Below are 20803 nucleotides of genomic sequence, written 5' to 3'. Positions count from 1 at the left end.
AATACATGAGATAAATCATGAATCTAAAATGGGATGATTTATAAATATAACAGAATAATACATGCGACAAATCATGAAACTACAACATAAGTGTGCTAGCCCAGCTCCTCTAGGCTTAGCCACCAAACAATACTTAAAAACATCATGTATGTCTGCAATGTATGTCTTCAAAAATAAGTGCTAACCCAGCTACTCTGGGCTTAGCAATATCCAAGTCTAGCCAATCTTGATCATTCATGTACAAAATGACCTCGCTATCGAGGAGCCTCTACAACTTGATGTGTAATAGTAGTATCCCGTTGGGCTCCCTCCACCATGGGTGCACACATGGTTGTATGCATGTCCGCACTGATGATCAAGAGCCCTCTGTGCCTCTCTCTCTCATGATGCTCATCATAGCATGGCCTATCTCTCCAGCCAAAGGTGCTATGCCCTATGCTCAGCTATGCGGCTCCTTGTAACCTCCTCATATAGCCTCTATCGAGACTATTGAAAAAAGTGCTCCACCCTATGCTCAGCTATGTGATGCCTCGTGACCTCCTCATATAGCCTCTGCTATTGCTCCCCCATCCTCACTCTCATCTGCTCCATCTCTACCTTCATGTGCTCCATCTCTACAGTTTAGTCTCTCGACTTCCTCGATGCTGGCTCAATAGTAGAATGTGCAAGTGTCTACATATAAAAAGCAAACTTGAATAAGATACATAGAAAAATTGACACAAGACATTAGTGTACATGTAAGTAAACAAATATAAAAAATAGATACCGACCTCGATCAATAAAGGTGTTATGTGTGAAAATAACTGCACCACATGATGGATGCTCACGGTAGCAAGGCGCACATCGACTCCTATCTGTGTGATCCAAGAGCCTTAACAGCAAAAGTGGCACAAACACCAAGTCTGCCTCAAAAACTCGAAGGGCTCGGGGTCGTGGCCTACCTTGCTCGCCTAAGTGACCCTTGCCCGCACCACAGCCACAGGACGAGCAGTGTTATAGTCCACCGCAAGTCCTAATACAAACTTTATGTATAATTTCTTCGCAAAGTATACAATGGTGCGGCATCCTCCCATAAGCAACTACATATCAGTTATAGATATGTGTTGCCATGGGGCTAGGTGGTGGGAGCACTTGGAAATAAGAAGCAATTTCCCAACCGTAGGACGGACTCCTTGAGCATCTCTAAACAAATTTAAAATTGAGTCCCTAATGCCACATAGCTTGCCCACCTCAAGGTAGGACAAGCCACGTGAGACCCCAGTGATACACTGCATCTGTAGGGGCTAGTCGTTCTACAGACATGATGCTACCTAGGCTACGTAAGGGGGACATCACCTCAAGGTCCACCACAATGTGCAAAGTGGATGGTGTACTGCACTCGCACAAACCATCAATAGCTTGCGATGAATTATGGCTATGAGGCCCTCACAATGAACTCACGCTCAATGGACCTGCATGAATCCATGCTAATGAGGCCGCCCCAGTGAAATTACTAACCTAAGTGGGAAAGGGATCAAAATATGTAATGAAGATTAGGGAAGTGCTAATAGAGATTAGGTGAAAGCTAATGTGGATTAGAGAGAGGGGGAGCTCTAAATGTGAATAGTGAGAATGAGGGGGAAAAAAGTATTTAGGGTTTATATCTCGACCGAGTTAGGGTTAGGGTTTGGAGCCCAATGTATACATGTCACACATGGATTAGTTAATTGTAAAACACGTGTCATGCACATGGAACCCACGTAACTCGACCGAGTTACAAGGAAATTTAAAAATGTATTTCAAACGACACACCATGACACGTGTCCATACTCAATTGCAGCTCTATATAACTCGATCGAGTTATATCGCAATTGAGAAATTATAATTTTTACCTTATTTGTCAAAATTACACGTGTCAATCATCGATTGGGTATGTATATAACTCGGTTGAGTTATGTGGAAAATAGAAAAAATGAATTTTATGTATTTTCATGTAACTCAGTCGAGTTACACGAAATATTTGTAATTATTTTTTATTCGTGGTGGGGAATTTATTCGTGTTATTTGTCAATTGGGTATCCATGTAACTTGATCGAGTTACAAGGAAATTTGAAATTATTTTTTTTCCCATTTTTGTCGACAATAGCACGTGTTACTAACCAGTTGGGTATCCATTTGAATATCTAAAAATGAATTTTGTGGATTTTGATGTACTCGGTCAAGTTATGTTGAAAATTTTAAAATTTGAATTTGTGGATTTTAATGTAAATCGATCGAGTTACGTAGAAATGTTTTTAAAATTTTGATTTGATGCTTTAAGATGTGTATGCTTGATGTGCATGTATGCGAAGTTATGCATATGTAACTCGGTCGAGTTATATAGTCTAGTTCATCACCATATGCAACAAATAACTCAGTCAAGTTACATGTTAGATGTCCAGCAACCAAGTCAACCCATATAGGTGGCACATATGTGGATTAACCCACGTAACTCAATTGCGTTACGTGGATGTCCACCTCGCACCTCAAACAAGCATACATGGATGTTCATTACATAGCTCGACTGAGTTAAATAGTGTCGTGTGGATGTCCAACGCGTAAAGCAAAAGAGTTATGTGGTGGTTGGCGTTACCCTATGTGGCAATATCATTAACTCGGTTGAGATACATCCTGAACCTCGACTAACTGCCACTTAGGGGATTGTGATTGGCTCTCAAACTCGATCGAGGTATGCCAAAATACTTCAAGTGTGTCGCATCTACATGATATGGTCCCAAAGTGAGGACCCTTATCATACAACCGCCCGTGCTCTTTGTCACGGCCATCTCTGAAGTGCATAGAGATTGGATCATGGACATTCAAGAGGAGTATCTCTTGGATGGGGAAGTGTCACAAATATTATAGCATGGTTCTCATGAGGATTCGGTTCATTTTAAGCTTCAAAATGGTGTCTTGTACTATAAAGGAAGAGTTTATCTTGTGCCTATGTTCGAATACAAGCAAAAGATAATGGAAGAAATGTATTTGTCTCCTATTGCAGGGAAGTTGGGTATTTTTAAGACCTATAAGGAAGAGATTTTATTGGAAAGGGATGTGGAAGGATATACTTACATGTGTTAAAGTGTATGCCTTGTCAACTCAACAAAGATCAACACATAAGCTCGGGGATTCATTTCAGCCCTTACTATTCCCGAAGGGGAGTGGACACCCATTGCTATGGACTTTATTATAGGACTTCCTCATACAAAGAAGAGATGGGATAGCTTATATGTAGTTGTGGATAGATTAACAAAGATGGCACATTATTTCATCCCTACAAAATTCAAGTGAGAGTCAAGTACATGGCATCTATGGTGCTAAGCAATTTGTGGAGGTATGCTAAAGTAAATTGTTAGTGACCGTGATGTCAAGTTCATGAGTTCATTTTGGAGGACTCTATTTGGGACAATGGGAACCAAGCTGACTCCTAATACTCATTGCATGGGTATAATATTAATATACCAATGGTGGTAATCAAGCAGAGGGTATTAATCCAAATGCAAAGGAAGCGATGGAAAGAATGCAAGCAATGCTTCAACAATGCAAGGCCAACATCAAGACGTCATAAGAAAGGATGAAGCACTATGAAGATGCTCATAGAAGGCCATTAGAGTTCAAATAAGGGGATTATGTGTTTCTAAGAATCCCTAAGTCAAGATATGGTTCTCTCATGGGCAACACCAACACCAAATTAGCTCATCGGCTATTATGGTCCTTATAAAGTCTTGAGAAGAGTTACACTATTGCAGGGCAGGTTGATTTTTGACGTATTTTTCAATGGTTTTGAACATATAAAAAATCCCTAAAAGCGTCATATGCACGTTGATATAATATCGTCGGTATGTACGTCAATATAAATGTCAAAGATTAATGTTACTTTTCAACCACTATTTTGACGCTTATTGGGACACTAGTTTTGACGCTAACAAATGACTACTATTTCGACATTGACAACGATGCATTTTGTGTTGATGACGAACTTTTTGACGCTTATTTTGACGGTTATATTGACGGATGCACGTTTTGTTTTTAATAATGGTGCACCCAAGTGCAGTCCTATAGTTAGATGTACCTGTATACTAGTTCTACTATTTACATCCATGTTCTCTACTGAAAGGTCATGAAACTTAAGTTTTTATTAAGTATCAAAAGTTACATAGCTCATAATGGAACTGACAAAAAGTACACAAAAAGAGGCATAGAGCCAACAAAAAGAAGTACGCCACTGAGGCCCCCGACTCCTATACATAGCTCCTAATCATCATCGTTGCCCTCAGGGTTTGGCATTGGTCCCTGCAAAACAATATTCAAGGGGCAAAAACTTAGAAATGACAAGTGAGGAAAAAACTAATTAATGGGTGAAAAATGTAGAGGTTTACCATATTCACCACATCTGTCCAATTCACGTTGTGGCCCTCTCACTCAAGTTACTCGAGGAGGGCATACATCCCGTGCAATAGGGCGTACCTTTACTCTACATCAATCACAGCACGACCGACCACTTGCAACTGGAAGCATGAAGCATGAAGCATGAGTACTTATTTAAAAAAACGCAATACCCATTATGCCAAAAAAAGTGATGGCAGCTCCCTATGCTCTCCATTCACTTTGATGTGGCCTCATCCTACTACTTATACCTTTGGGGATTTTCACGATGATTTCTACACTCTTCCCAAATCTCTTGTGAGCAATTCCAAGGCTTTTGTCCCCTTGACTTTACCTTGTGTGTGATGTCGCTGCGCCAATACTTCATCACGTTCACCATGTGATCTTTTATCCATCTAGTATGGACCTCTTCACTACTTGGTGCTGGCATAAACTCACTTTTTATTCGATTCGCGACTCGTTCCTTCTTGTCCTTATCAAGTTTATGCCATCATGTAGTCATGCAGTCATGAGAGCAAAGGCTACATGGCATAACTCACCAATTCAAGACTTCATCTCGTTGTGCCAATGTCATCTAAGACCACATTTCCATCCACTACTTATAACGAGAATGAGTCAGATTGAGGGTAAAGGGATTTGTGTTGAAGCGATGAGATGAGCGGCGTGATCGTGGTGTCCCCTCACAAACTAGCAATGGTGGACGGGCACTCGTCGACATTAAGGGGAAGAAGCATCCGTGGAGTCACCACCACAGCAACAACCCGTTTGACGATCTCATCCCACAACAACTGGAAGTAGTCAAGCGAGCCGTGGGTGGGGTTTGTGTGACGTGCTATTATGGAGTCTCTGAGGGCATGGCCTGTGTAGTGGTGGGTTGCTCATGGGCTGTGATGGCTGTGTAAAAGTGCCAGCGCCTCTCCCAAAATAGGCTGGCACCATAGCCCTTTGCTCGAGACTCATCTATGACATGAAATGGTAAAATTGGCTTAGGTACATTGCCTATGGTGTAGGCAAGGTGAAGAGATTGGGGCTATATGTGGGTGTGTCATCAGGTGTACGATCCATGGTCTACACAAACAAAACAAATCATATTAGGTACTTTTGAAGATCTATGAATCAAAAGCATTAAGCTCTATGCATAAGGGCTTATGCATAACAGAAGAATGCTTAAAGCTTAAACAAAAAGGTTAACATGTGATATTAGAACATTGTTGAGACCTTCTATAGTACTGCTTAGACAAGCAGGGTGGACAGTGCTCCTTTTGGATGATAGCTTCTGAGGACTTTCCACATGCTCCCCACTATTAAAACCAAAGACAACTTCTCTTTTACTCTTTTACAAGAGAAGGATAGTGAGAAGATCGAGGGCTCCCCCTACACTATAACCACCTACTCATGGATAACCACTCCTAACTTGACTTAAACAGCATTCTAGATGGCCTACAATAATACCCCATATCTCTATGCATAAGCCTAAACCCTAAACCTAGCATGAGGTTACATGAATAAGAGAGCTTACCTCGACAATGTCAAGCCAAAGGAGTGGATAACAACACAAGAATGCTCTAACAAACGAATGCTTAAAGCTTAAACAAAAAAGGCAACATGTGATATTAGAACATTGTTGAGACCTTCTACAATACTACCTAGACAAGCAAGGTGGACAGTGCCCCTTTTGGATGATAGCTTCTGAGGACTTTCCACATGCTCCCCACTATTTCATAAGCCTAAACCCTAAGCCTATTGCATCAACCCTAACGCCTGAGCCTATGCATAAACCCTAAACCCTAAGCCTAATTCATAAGGGCTTATCCATAAGCCTATGCATAAGCTTATTGCATAAGGGCTTATGCATAAAGGCTATGCATAAGGGCTTATGCAGAAGCTTTCAAGAAGCCTATGCAAGCTCTATTCATAAGCTTCATGTAAGCAGGGTGGACAGTGCCCCTTTCGGATGATAGCTTTAGGACTTTCCACATGCTCCGCATAAGCCTAAACCCTAAGGCTATTGCATAAACCCTAAACCATGAGCCTATGCATAAACCCTAAGCCTAATGCATGAAAGAGTGCACAGAGAGGAAGCAGAGTGGCACTAGAATGTGCTGAATAGAGAGTGCAAGAGAGAGAGAGAGAGAGAGAGAGAGAGAGAGAGAGAGAGAGAGAGAGAGATGGAGAAACTATGCTGAATATACTAAAGCAAAACAGTCCCAAGCAAGAGACACTACAAGTCTCATAAGTGAGGGAGCAAAATATGTACAAGACTGAATGAACAATGAGTGAAGGTAAGTTGGCTGACTAGAGCTACAAAACAGGCCAACTAGAGCTACTAGATAGGCCAACTGGAAAATGCCAAAAAAGCTAGGAAAAATCCCAGAAAAATACTAGAAAAAGGGGTGGCTAGCCCACAAGCAAGGGCCATGCAAAAGGGACCAAATGGGCACCATAAAAGAGCAAAATCTGGGGATGAATGTGCTAACACCCCCTCTTAGCACCAGATGCTGAAAAAACTCTGAGAATCCAAAGATGAGGAGCCAAGGAAGCCTGAGAAACCGGCTTGGTGAACAAATCTGCAGCATTCTCCACAGAAGGACAATACTCCAAATGCAAATCTCTAGCAAGAACCTGTTCACGAACATAGTGATACTGAATCTCAATGTGTTTCGTGTACGACTATGAAACATAGGGTTCTTGGCAATGCAACTCTGATTGTCACACCAAAGAAGAGTAGATCCGGTAGGAGGACAGCTGAGCTTCTCCAATAATCTCCGCAACCATATCGCCTCACATGCAGCATAACAAACTGCACCAGTACTCCGCCTCGATAGAGGAAAGCGCCATAGTAGGCTGCTTTTTATTGCTCCATGAAATGGCTCCAGACCCAAGTGAAAAAACACAACCAGTGGTCGAACGTTGTGTATCTGGATCTCCAGTCCAAACCATCCAACAAGAGTGCATCCTTGGCCATAAAAGATGCCAACATCCAGAGTGCCACACAAGTACCACGAAGAACTCTGAGAGCACACTGCCAATGCTACTGACGGGGTTTGGATGAGAAGGAACTCAATAACTTGGCTGCAAAGCATATGAGACCTTTGCTCCGACGGCCCGAATGACTACCATTCGCACCGTTCTTGGCAACTCTACTTCGATGACACCAGGGCGCTAAGCATAACCCTTGGCAACTAACCTCACCTTGTGCTTAACCAAGCTGCCAGCAGCTCTGAACTTTGATTTGAAGATCCAACGCACATTAATCACCTTATGCTGCAGTGGCTGAGGCACCAAAAATCAAGTGCCATTCCATTTGATAGCATCCAACTCTGCTTGCATATCACGACGCCAAGGCTCATGTGAAAGAGTCTCGTTTATAGAAGTGGGATCAGAAGGACCATTAATGATAGTAGACATAAGAGCATAATTAACAAGATGCACATGAAGAGGTATTTCTAGAAATAGATGTATTCAGAGCCATGGATCTAGCTGAGGATGAGAGAATCAATGATGATCTATAACATCTTATTTCAATTTTATTTACCAGGAAATACTTGGTTTTTGTCAACGTTTTCTTTTTTTGCACACTTATTTTTTTTTCAAAAGTCCAAAATAAAAAATTAAAAAATAGCTTTCGATGCACTTTTCAATGCTTATTCCGACCTTTATTTCAATGTTGTTTTCGACCGTTATTTTGACGATTGGCTTATTCTGATGAATATTTCAACGTCAGATTTCAACGTTTATATCGATCGCGTGAAACCGCGATACCAAGCGTCGAAAATAGGTCATTCTGTAGTAGTGTTAGAAAGGTTGCATACTAACTATTGCTTCCATCAACTACCAAGATACATTATGTATTTCATGTGTCTCTTTTGATGGCTTATGCTGGACCAAAAGTATCAGTTTTTGATGAGCTGCCACCAATGGGGATGAAGAAGGAAAGAGTGAATACGTGCCAGAGAGCATAATAGGCAAACATGAAAGAGTGCTTTACATGGTTGACTATTTAGTCAAGTGGCATGGATTACCTCTTGAGGAGTCTTTGTGGCAACCTGATTTTATGTTGGAAAGGTTTAAAGGACTTTTGTACACATATGATGAGTGATATGGTTGCCAAAAGGAAGCTACTTTCTTGCTAGAATTTTCTGTTTTGTGACAGTTTTTGGGGTCCCATAAGTGGAATATTTGAGTCTACATGCAAAGAATCTTTCATAGGGACTATACATTGACATTGGGGATCATTTGGGAATGATTTGAGATCATATTATGCAATTCTTGATGTATGGAGAGGCATTATGTTATGGCTAGATTTGGAGCCATGTACATGGCTAGATTTGGAGCCATGTACATCGACCATTATGGCCTATGTGGTTATGGGAGTTACATGGAGAGGCATTATGTTATGGCTAGATTTGGAGCCATGTACATCGACCAGTATGGCCTATGTGGTTATGGGAGTTACATTGCATTTCATTAGTTGAATTTTTATGGTTTTGAAGATGAAACTAATGGGAAGGGATGGCTTGTAACAAATTTACTAATTCCATGTAACTAATGGTATAGGCCAAGGGCCATGGAGAAGTGTAAATGGGACATTAATAAGTGTGGTATAGGAGGGGCCAAGTATATAAGCCCATGGATATGATCATTTACCAACTTTTGGAATATACATTAATAAGTGTAGTATAGGAGGAGCCATGTATATAAGCCCATGGATATGATCATTTACCAACTTTTGGAGTATACAATCTCTCTTGAAGCTAATAGCTCAAGGTTTCATGGTGGTATGACTACTTATGTGTGCATTCCAATGCTACGATGTGTGCACTCCATCCTCATTAAGTGCTAACCTTTCTTGAAAAGTTTCTTTAAGTCAATGAATGCACCAAAATTATCAATAGTACATGCATGCAAGGATGATATTATATATATTACTTCAAGGAATAAGTTAGTTTTAATGATGAGGTATATTACATTGATCTAGACCCATGCTAAATTGATGCTAAATGTGTTTGTAGTAGATTGAATAAGTTTTATCAAGAAAATAATATATTACACCATCAAACAACAATTCATTTATACATAAAATATAAATATAATCAAATTGACTCCTAGTCCTAGGCATAATTGAGAAGATAATAGTCATAAGGTCCATCAAAAATTGAGAATTTTCTTTATATTAATGTGGACAGCTATGTTACACCATACTATATTGGAGCCTCATTGGAGCTCTATAGCACAATCCATAGTTTTGTTTTCTACATAAATAAGTCTATGTGTCTATGGTTGATTTTTTTTATTTACTTTTTTAAATAATATAAACAATCCCAATTCGACATTTGAGGCTATCTTTTAACATAATTAGAACTAACAGTATTGTTGCTTGGATTTTGTTGATTGAGAGGACGTGGTTAAAAATACATCACATTAATGGAATAAGTGCCTCTTCAAAAAATTTATCAATGAAGCTTCAAAATTGGGGCGGTGTTTTACTTTACACATGGCTATATCAAATTAAAAACCTTTTTAACTAAATATTCATGTATAAAGTTAATACAAGTAAAGGTAATGAACTCAACTTAGTTTCTATATAACTCATAAAATTTCAAAATCTTATTTACCTAAATAAATAAATTTAGCATAGAAAAATGTGCTTATTACGAAAATATAAATTTGTTTAACTCATGTATTTTAATGCTTAAAGAAATGGACATTGTTGTGAGTAGAGAAAAAGATGAGAAATGAGTTAAAAAATAAAATGTGGGTTGTTGAATAGAGTGTAAGGTGATATATGATTTATAAAATAGAATTAGTGCCTTATCACTAATACACTCTAAGAGCCATATATTTAAATCAGTAATCATTTAGCATAATGATGCAAAAAACTACTTAGGAAGATTTGTATTCTTCTTTGGGAGAATTCTTGTGGCCACCAAGAGCCAGTGTTGCAAGTGGATATATTTGAAGCAATGAAGGCAAGAGTCAAAGCTTCCTTAAAGGCATGAAATTATGCACTATATTTTTTGGTTTGTTAATTATATAGATTAGCTACATATAATACAAATCATATGCTTTCAAGAGGATTTTGTTTTAATTCTAATTATCATAATAGTTTCTTATCCCCAAGGCACTAGCCTCATAGTTAAAGGCTAAAGCCCACAACTCTCAATGGAGAGAGTGTTCTCAAAGACTCCTAGAGGATCCACCCTGTCTTTCTAAAGAGAGTGTTTGTGTGGTGTAATATGTGGACTATGTATCTAGGTATAGTGGTGGTCATGCCCGCACATTGGATGTTATTGGCACTTGGTGTAAACTTGCCAAAAGTACTCTCGATTTTTAATTAAAAAAATTCAAATTTTCAAATAAATTATGCTACAAAATCTAGAAGCTAGACTAGTTTCATAATTTTAGATTTCCTTAGGGTGTTCCTTATGTTACCTTTTTTAATATTTATGATTCCTGTCGGTCTTTACATAAGATAACATTATAGGTTTATTGGGTATGCTGGGTATGCATTTTGTGTTTTTAAAACTGAGGGTAATCTTCATCACATTCCTTGTCACTTTTAGGGTTCTAATTTCCATCCTAAAAAGGGTTTTAAAGTTTTTTTTAAGAGTATGATTTGCATATCTCATGATTCATTATCTTAATACTGAGATTTAAATGTGTAATAATATTTAAGCAACACTAGTCTTGTAGAAAAATAATCATTTTGTGGCCTTCAGAGACAAATGTCCCTTGAAGTATTAGGTCTCAAATAAGATACTTCTAGGATATTAATCTCAATATATTTTGTGGCCTTCACAGGCACGTGTCCCTTAAACTATTAGGTCTTAAATAAGATACTTCTAGGAGATTAATCTCAACATGATATGGTTAAAATATCAATTTGAAAGTAATATATTTTTCCACAATCATCATTTAAGCACAAACATTTTTTTACATCTACCATGGAAACATCTTAAATAATTCTCAAGTATATCATGTAGAAAGCCTATTAAAAAACTAACTATATATAAACCATTTCTACCATGGAAACATCTTAAATAATTCTCAAGTATATCATGTAGAAAGCCTATTAAAAAACTAACTATATATAAACCATTTCTACCTTTTACTAAAAATTATATTCTCTCTTTATCATATGTTGCCAAGTCTATTAAGGTATATTTACACCTAATTTTATACTTTAAAAATGAGAATTTTGCTAGATAAACAAATATTTTTCCATAAACCTTACCACATGCAATTGTACCTGGGTAATCGTACTCAATAATAATTGTGTGTGTGCATGTATGTGTGTGTACATGTTCACACATGCACGTGTACACACACATGCATATGCATGTCTGAACATGTGTGTATGGGAACACGTGTGTGCACGTGCGTGTATTCATGCATGTGTGAACAACACATGCACATGCACATGCATGTTTTTTCACATGTGTGTGCACGTGTGTATGGTCATATATGTGTGTGTGTATGTGTGTGCATATGTACATGTGTGCACACATATGCATGCATGGTTGTGTGCGTGCATGTGTGCATACGTATGTGCATTTACACACCCACACACTTTTTGTATGTGTGTGTGAGAAGAGAGAGAGAGAGAGAGAGAGAGAGAGAGAGAGAGAGAGAGAGAGAGAGAGAGATGTGTAAAAGAAAAAAAAGTAATATTGATCAAGCCATAATTCTTTTGTACTTATAGGAAGAAAGGCTATTAGAATATTTTCAAGCCACTTTTTAGTATTTTGGAGATAGAAAATTTGCTAGATACATGGAATTTCTAGGTACATGGTATTTTGGAAATAGAAAAAATGCTAGGTACATAAATTTACATGTACATGGTATTTTGTAAATAAAAGATTTGCTAAGTACATGGAATTTCCAGGTACACGGTATTTTGGAAATAGAAAATTTGCTAAGTACATGGGATTTCTAGGTACATGGTACTTTGGAAATAAAAAAATTTGTTAGGTGCATGGAATTTTTAGGTACATGGTATTTTGGAAATATAAAATTTGCTACGTACATGGAGTTTCTAGGTATATGTTTTTTCAAAAAAAAATATAAAATTTGCTAGGTACATGGTATTTTAAAAAAAGTAAATTTTTTAGGTACATGGAATTTTAAAATAGAAAATTTTCGAGGTACATAGAAATTTTATTAGGTACATGAACCAAGGACATTCATGTAATTACTTTATTTTCCTTTTTAAATTTAATGATAACATAAATATACCTTGAGTAATATTCACGGACAAAGCTAATTTTATGGCGCAATTAGATAACTAATTGAGCAATTCAAGTAATTTCTCAAACTTTCAACTCCGTTTGCCTTTTTAAATTTTGTAATGACATAAATATACCTTGAGTAATTTTCATGGAAAAAGCTAGTTTATGGCTTAATTAGATAATTAATTATAAATGACACTCTAATAATGTGACAAGATCCTTTCTGTGACATTAGCAATTTTATTTTGAGATATTTTCAATTGTCTACAAGTGAAACTATAGTTTGTGTCACTTGAATAAAGACTAGAGTAGTTTTTGTTTGAGGCCCCCTATTATATGGGAGTTAAAAGATATAACCTTAATATATGTAGTAATCATTAAACAACTTTTACAAATAAAACACATCCCTCAATTTTCATGCTCTTACTTTGAATTTAAATAAGTCGAATACCTTAGCATTCAAGTGAATGGATTCGGTACCTTTAAAAATACAATTCTTTTTCAATAAAGATTTCAACTCTATATGGAGGATATTTTTTGTGTAGATGTCGAAATATAGATATTACCTTTAAAAATACAATTCTTCTTTAATAAAGATCTCTATATAGAGGTTATTTTTTGTGTAGATGTCTAAATATAGGTATTAGCTAGCATATTAAAATTCTAAATACATGTACTCCATTTAGAAAGGATGCAAGCCCCACTATAAGATCATATTGCCGCTATACAATCCAAGTAGTATCAATTAAATACATGTCCATTTAGAAAGGATGCAGGCCTCACTATAAGATCATATTTCTGCTATACAATCCAAGTAGTATCAATTAAATTATTTTAAAATTAAAAAGGAAATAGCCCAAGAAAATATTTTCCAAGATTATGTTGATGTTTAAACATTCCTTTTACTTTGATTTATGAGATGACTAGAAATTAATCTCTATTTGAATGGCAACAAAATGCTTCTTTTCTTATTGGTAGCTCTTATTAAAATGTAATCTGGAATTCAAATAAGAATATGATCAAAATGGGTAACCTTTATTTTGAATTTATCTCTATATTTTATGGAATGTTCAATGATTTTGAGCAACAAGTTATCAAGATTCTCAATGGTTTTGGTCATCAACATAAAGAAGTCAAAAGAAAGGTGATTTATAAATGTTCCTTATGGTAAAAACAATAGTTATTTACTAAGGGTTTATTCATTTAGAGATATGTTATAATGGTTTCACATCTTACTTTGTACATTTGTTTTTGTTTAAAGATATAGTAATATGAGGAAGAAACTTAAAATGATGACAATGTTTGTAAAAAAGATATGTTTGTAATATAGTGAGTGCTTTTAGAGTAGGAAATGGGCCAATGTTAAATGCATAAAGCATACATGCGGATGTAAAGTAGAAATATATCAATGCAAGGATGGGATATTGGTGGTGAAAAAGCCTTGTTTTTACTCATGTGAGGAAATATGAATCCCTTCATATTTTGGAGACTTTAACATCTAGAATGTGGGGTAAGTAGGGTAAGTATTATCTTATCTTCCGCTACTTCTTATCCTCAATAAGAAACTAGGATAAGGAAACCATATGCAAACCATGTGGAAAGAGCTTGTTATGGAGAAGCTATGGAGATGTCTTCTTCATTTATAAAATCAATCAACTTTCAAGGAGTAATATCCTCCAAAATATCAATGATATTTTATAACACCTACAAGGAGATAAATAAAACTATTGGGAAAAGCCATCACATTTTTAGTCTTCCATTTTTCTCTTATAAAGGTAGAAGGTTGATGCTATTTCACCACCTCTTCCCTCATTCTTTACAAAAGGGCCCTTCTTCATTAACTCAAACTAAGGCTCCTCTTCCACTCACTAGTTTCTCAAACAAAACTCTTTCTTGAGTTTCTTTTTTGTGGTATGGCTAACAACAGCTATGTTAGAACATGTGACACAGCTGCCTCATGGCACCATTTGTTACAAGAGGGTTCTTCTTCTCAATCTAAGTTGGTTTGTATTTGTGTTCTGGGTTTGGAATTTATTGTAGTTTGAGTTTGAAAATGAATGTGATTTTGAGGTTTGAGTTTGAATATGAATGTGATTTTGAGTTTAAGTTTGCATTTTCATTTGAATTTGAGGCTAAAGTGTAATATTCATGTTGATTTTGCATGCCAGTTGGTAGTGGATTGTACGGCCAGTTGGTGTGGACCTTGCAAGTTCATGGGTCCTTACTTTGAGGAACTTTCTAGAAAGTTCCAGAGTGCTCTTTTCATAAGGATAGACGTAGACCAATTGAAGGTAAATCTTCCCACAAATGATGATCAATGAAGCTTCTATATCATGTGCAAATCAATAGGAAGGTTATACCCTAAAGCTTATATCATGTGTAAATTTTCCCACAAATGATGATTAATGAACCTTCTATATCATGTGCAAATCAATAGGAAGGTTATACCCTAAAGCTCATATCATGTGTAAATTGATGATCAATGAACCTTCTATATCACGTGCAAATCAATAGGAAGGTTATACCCTAAACCTTATATTGCCATAGATCTCAAACACGAATAAAAATACTTCTGAATATTGCTATTATTCTTAATCTTGTGTTTAAACTACTGGGTAAAGTTTAATTATGTCTTAATTATGGTTTACATCTTATTGATGATATCTTAATTTGGTGCTGATTGTAATTCCGATTGATTGCAATACGTTTTTCAGGATATAGCTGCTGACCTAGAGATTCAAGGCTTTCCCACCTTTCTGTTGTTTGAGAATGGCAAAGAAGTAGCGAGAGTTCTCGGAGCTAACAAGGAAGAGCTTGAAATGAAAGTTTCTGCACGCGCAATTAAATGATCTATTTATGATTATAATCCCTCGTTAAATCCGGCGGCGGATAGCTAGAAGAGATCGCGGCGAAATGGATAGCAGTTGCTTGCTGTAATTATAGCTGAAAGTATGGTACTTACACTTGTAGATTTGGCTCATAAACATCAAGTTTATTATTTTATGCAGTAATCCTTGTAAATTTTATGCAGGAATCCTTGTGTATTTTGATTTATGCAGTAATCCTTGTGTATTTTGATTGATGCAGTAATCCTGTGTATTTTATGCAGTAATCCTTGTGTATTTTGATGGATGCAGTAATCCTTGTGTATTTCATGCAGTAATCCTTGTGTATTTTGATTGATGCAGTAATCCTAGTGTATTTTATGCAGTAATCCTTGTGTATTCTATGCAGTAATCCTCGTGTATTTTATGCAGTAACCCTTTGTATGAGTGGCTTAATCTCGTTTGATTAATGGAGAATTATTGTCGCTCTCAGCTTCTTTCTCAAGCACACAGTTGCTCGAAATGACCAAATCTCTGGCCCAGCTTTGTTTCTGGAAGTGATATGTGCCTCTTTGTTTGATCGCCTTTTATTCCTTGGGCCACCTCAACGCCCCCATCCTTAACGCTTCACTACCATTCATCAAAATAAAATGTTCATCATGCAAATAACCTCCAAGTGTTAATGTTACTTGTATTAATTGGAGACTCCCTTCGTTGCCATTATAAAGAGTACCCTCATGTGTGTGCGTGTGTGTGGGTGCATGCATGTGTGTGTGGGTGCGTGCGTGTGTTAGAGAGAGAGAGAGAGAGAGAGAGAGAGAGAGAGATGCACACATGTATATTATCTTATCTCCTTTATCTTCTGATGCCAAATATAGTCTATCAAACCCACTCATGCACACAGAGAGAGAGAGAGAGAGAGAGAGATTAGAGTAGAAGGAGTTTTAACATCATAGCCAACCCAATAGACCATATACGAAGGGCATCTAAGTGGCTACCCACAAGCATCTCTCGATTGGGAGAATGATGCATAAATTGCTACACCAACACGAGAGAGAGAGAGAGAGAGAGAGAGAGAGAGAGAGAGAGAGAGAGAGATGTTTTTTTTAAATCCTGCCATAGGATGTCTTGTTTAATCTCCAATAGAAAAGATATACAAAGCTAAATTTGTATTCGTAGGAGTTTCTAAACAATCCTAAGCAAAAATTATCATGACACAAAAAAGGAAGCACCTTGGTCTATACTATAAATTCACAAGTCCATATTACCAAAATACATTGCTTTTTAAATTCTAAAAAAGGGAAAAATAATAATTTTCTATTACAAAATTCTTGTAGTTATGTGTGTGTACTGTGTGTGTGTGTGTGTGTGTGTGTGTGTACATGTGTGAACCCACTTGTAGCCACTTAAAAAATTGAGAAATAGGAAAGGAAGGGGAAGCATTATGTTGAGACTTACCAACTTGCATTGGGCTAAAGATACCAATAATCTTATTGAAGGAAGTGATGAAGGGATTTCTAGAAAGCCAATGATTGGACTATCATAATGATGTCAAATGGTTTCTAGAACCTTATATTTGGCATCTTAGATGTGGTTGTGCCATACAAAGCCCTTGTGAATAATGTAGGTGTTGTGCTTGGGATATGAGGGTTGAAGGTGTGCCCTACTCCTGTCAGTGAAAACTCCAACTTCCTACTTTCTTTGACTCTTATGCATGCTTTCTTTAACATTTTTTAAAGGGGCTTTTTTATGCCCAGGTTTGTCGTTTGAGGGTTTGGTTACTAACAAGAATGGGTTATCCAAAAGAATGATAAAACACAACCACTTGTACATGCACCATTCAAGGGAATCTAGGTGACATGGACTAGGCTTTCATCCACCATGGCCCCCCCATCTAGAAATATACATATTCAAGTTGCTAACAAGAACGGGTTATCCAAAAGAATGGTAAAACACAACCGCTCGTGTATATGCACCATTCAAGGGAATCCAGGTGACATGGGCTAGGCTTTCATCCACCATGGCCCCCCCATCTAGATATATACATGGACATATGTCGATGGTGAGGGTATGGTGCATGCTCACTTTGTAGGACTTGGGTTTCAATGAGAAACTTTGTACTTTAACCTGATCAAGGACAACAGTTTCCCCGATAGAGTGGAGATGAGGTGGAAGTGGCACCCTGCTCTTGGATGTTCCTTGTGTAAGGATTATGTTCTTACTCTTAGTACGTGTTCAATCAATCTATAGGAAGTGTAATGTGAGGAACAGCATTGTATGTAGGAAAGACAAGACTCAAGGAATAAGAGGAAGGCTATGTTAGAAGGTGAAACAAGATTGGTGCGGGCTACTCGTGATCTTATAATGAGACGTGTGTACTATACGTGACCGGGAATGTGTGGTTTGGGTACATTAAAAGTTACAATTATGCCTACGGTGTTCATATGGTCTGCAATGTGAGTTTTTAGATTTTTTTGGTCAGACACATTTGGACTTCCCGGGGTATGACTTTGGACTATCTGGGTGTGTGCAATTGTAAGAAAATCAAGCTATATTTGGACTTCCTGGGGTATGCCTTTGGACTATATAGTGAAAAGATTTCGTGGTACTCATGCTAGATCAACTATGTGGAGGAGAGAGACTCACAAAATACAAGAAAATATCTTGCTTATTAAGTTGCTCAAATACAACTAAGCTTCTTGCTCCATACGAAAATGCCTTCTAGCTCCACCTTTAAATAGATGAGCTAGTGGACCTTAAGTCCCTTCACACACACACCCTTCTCTTCCCCTTTTACATAACCTTAGTCTCTTAATACCCCCCTCAATACCAACTATGAAAGTGTCTGGAATAGGTGGTATTGGACATATGAAAAAGATTGCCTTTATAACATTAGGCTTACAAGAATGGTGGTGTGGTTATCTAGGACTTACAACCATCTAAGTCTTTAGTTGATGTCGACGATGAAGATGTACACCTTAATGATGGTGCACCCCACTCTTTGTGCTTGCTTGACCTCTTGTAGTTGACATGCTTTAGACATACATGCCATTGTTTCCACATGCTTTCCACCTTGACCATTCTCACACAATGATCAAAACAAGGCTGCCACCCTTGCTTACGTGGTTTGCACATAGATGTTCCTTCAACATGCTTGATGCTTTTCTGCATACCATACCTCCTCCATGGGCAATGAGGGAATTCCTTAGAGTAATGGTTATGAGGTAGCTTTATATGGGAAAGGGAAAGGGAGGGTCTTACCACTTGCCTTATAGATTGGTCAAGGGCAGTGTCTACTCCTACAACAAAAGCTTTTGTGCATGTTGGTTACATGATGCCCATTAGGGTTTAAAGGTACAAGCTTAATGAAAGTGAGTAAGTGGTTGCGGTAAATGCTCAAACCAATAAGATACATCATTCTTGGCTCAAGAAGGTGAGGGCATGGCTCATAATGTTACCTATGCCTCTTACAAAGACAATGCCAAGAGATGCTGAAAAACATGACAAACAAGGTAGAGCACTTATTAGTGATGCTATGCTCAACCTTACAACAAGGTAGAGCACTTATTAGTGATGCTATGCTCAACCTTACAACTCATCTTAGAAGATGAAAATGTTGAATATGCAGCAGAATAACATGCCTTGGGCTTGGGAAATGAGAGCATATGGCTTATGACATGCCTATGCCTCTTACAAACAAGAGCCTCAAGGGTGATACACAAAAACATTAAAGATGAGCACTTAGTGTACATGTGCCCAACTTTAAACCACTCAAAAAAACTGATTTTGTTGATTAAAACTAGAAAACTTCAACATCTTTGGCTTATGGGATGAAGACAATGGCTTATGGTTACACCATTTCTCCTTTTGGAAGCTTGCCAAGGTAAGCATAGAAGCGGGTTGACGAGATGAAGACTTATAATGTGGCACTTATAGTGTGTGCCCGGCCTCCAATGTTGATGAAGAAGAGCCTCCTTAGTGTTAAAGACCTCATCCTTTGATGGTTAAGACCACATTAGTGTTAAGCAACACTTTGTTTGGTGATTAAGTTCACCATTAGTGTTTAAAAACACGATTAGTGCTTAAGAGCACATTTCTAGCGTCTAATGACACTTGCATTGGTGATTAGATTCACCATTAGTGTTTAAGAACACTCTTAGTGTTTAAAAACACTTTAGAATAACTCCCCTTTGTTGGATTAGAAGCCTCATTAGTGTTAATCAATACTATTAGTGCTCATAAGCACACTTTGAAAAGCTTTGTGCACTTGAAGATGATGTTGATGATGGAGCTTGATGAGAATGAGGCTCATGAATACCTCATGGTGTATGGCCACCACTTCAAAATCAAAAATTGGATCAGCAAAACAAGCCCTCACAAGAGAGCTTAGGTGATTAGAGCAAAGAAGAGGGGATTAGAGCAAGAAAAACTTGATTTTGAAGCTTTAATGGTGAGCTTCAATGGATTTCAAGAAGGCAGCCCTGGCTTTTTCACTGTAGCAGATGCGTCGATGTACCATTGAGGCTGAGATTCAAGCTGTAGGTACTAGAGGCTATGGGCTTCAAAAGCCCTAAGCCCATGCGGCTTGCCACCATCGCCTACACACAGCGTATGGCTGTACGACCTTCAGTGTAGCAGAAAATGGCGCCGGCTCCCTCAGGCGGCAATGCTGGCAGCAAAGCATGAAACACGCCGATTGATTGTACAAATGTGTGCGTCCGGCAGTCCTCTACATTTCCCTTAATGAAAGCTCGGCGAGTTGTTGCCTCCACGAGCTGCTAGAGCTCCTCCACTGGTAAGAGGTTCAGCTCCACACAAGAAAAGGTGATAGATTTGACCTATTCTACACCACAAAAGGGCCTAATCAACCAAAGCTCTAGATACCATGAAAAGATTTCGTGGTGCTCATGCTAGATCAACTATGTGGAGGAGAGAGACTCACAAAATACAAGAAAATATCTTGCTTATTAAGTTGCTCAAATACAACTAAGCTTCTTGCTCCATACGAAAATGCCTTCTAGCTCCACCTTTAAATAGATGAGCTAGTGGAGCTTAAGTCCCTTCACACACACACCCTTCTCTTCCCCTTTTACATAACCTTAGTCTCTTAATATATAGGTGGTGCCTATAAGAAAACTTGGGTATGCCTTTGGACTATCCTGGTGGGGGTACCTATAAGAAAACCAAGCTATACTTACTATACCCACTCAGTAGGTGGGAGCTGCTCTCTTTACCCACTTACCAGGGAGCCAAATAAGTAATAAAAAATAGGGTTGAGAATTTTACCTCACAAACCTATTTATTAGAAAGAGGGTTGATGCTGCCACTTCATCAAGGTACATCAAG

The 20803-nt window shown here is 37.8% G+C and overlaps 1 protein-coding gene across 1 annotated transcript; it reads left to right on the top strand.

Annotated features, from left to right (window-relative positions):
- The first annotated feature begins 14449 nt into the window (after positions 1-14449).
- Positions 14450-15707, top strand: LOC147617176 (thioredoxin H-type-like). Its single transcript, XM_086776362.1, has 3 exons — positions 14450-14635; positions 14801-14923; positions 15347-15707. Exons 1-3 carry the CDS (start codon positions 14546-14548, stop codon positions 15479-15481), a joined length of 348 nt encoding a protein of 115 aa, XP_086632488.1. The 5' UTR covers positions 14450-14545; the 3' UTR covers positions 15482-15707.
- Positions 15708-20803: the final 5096 nt, after the last annotated feature.

This window comes from Cibotium barometz, chromosome 37 (genome assembly GCF_041138505.1).
Source record: "Cibotium barometz isolate CiBa-2024 chromosome 37, ASM4113850v1, whole genome shotgun sequence".
NCBI classification, from domain to species: domain Eukaryota; kingdom Viridiplantae; phylum Streptophyta; class Polypodiopsida; order Cyatheales; family Cibotiaceae; genus Cibotium; species Cibotium barometz.
Note: the sequence above shows the minus strand (reverse complement) of the source record. Positions and strands in the feature narration are given on the sequence as shown.

Coding starts and splice junctions, on each gene's coding strand:
- LOC147617176 (XM_086776362.1), top strand. CDS start 14,546: ATGGCTAACAACAGCTATGTTAGAACATGTGACACAGCTGCCTCATGG. Junction 14,636..14,800: donor CTTCTTCTCAATCTAAGTTG/GTTTGTATTTGT, acceptor TTTGCATGCCAG/TTGGTAGTGGATTGTACGGC. Junction 14,924..15,346: donor TAGACGTAGACCAATTGAAG/GTAAATCTTCCC, acceptor TACGTTTTTCAG/GATATAGCTGCTGACCTAGA.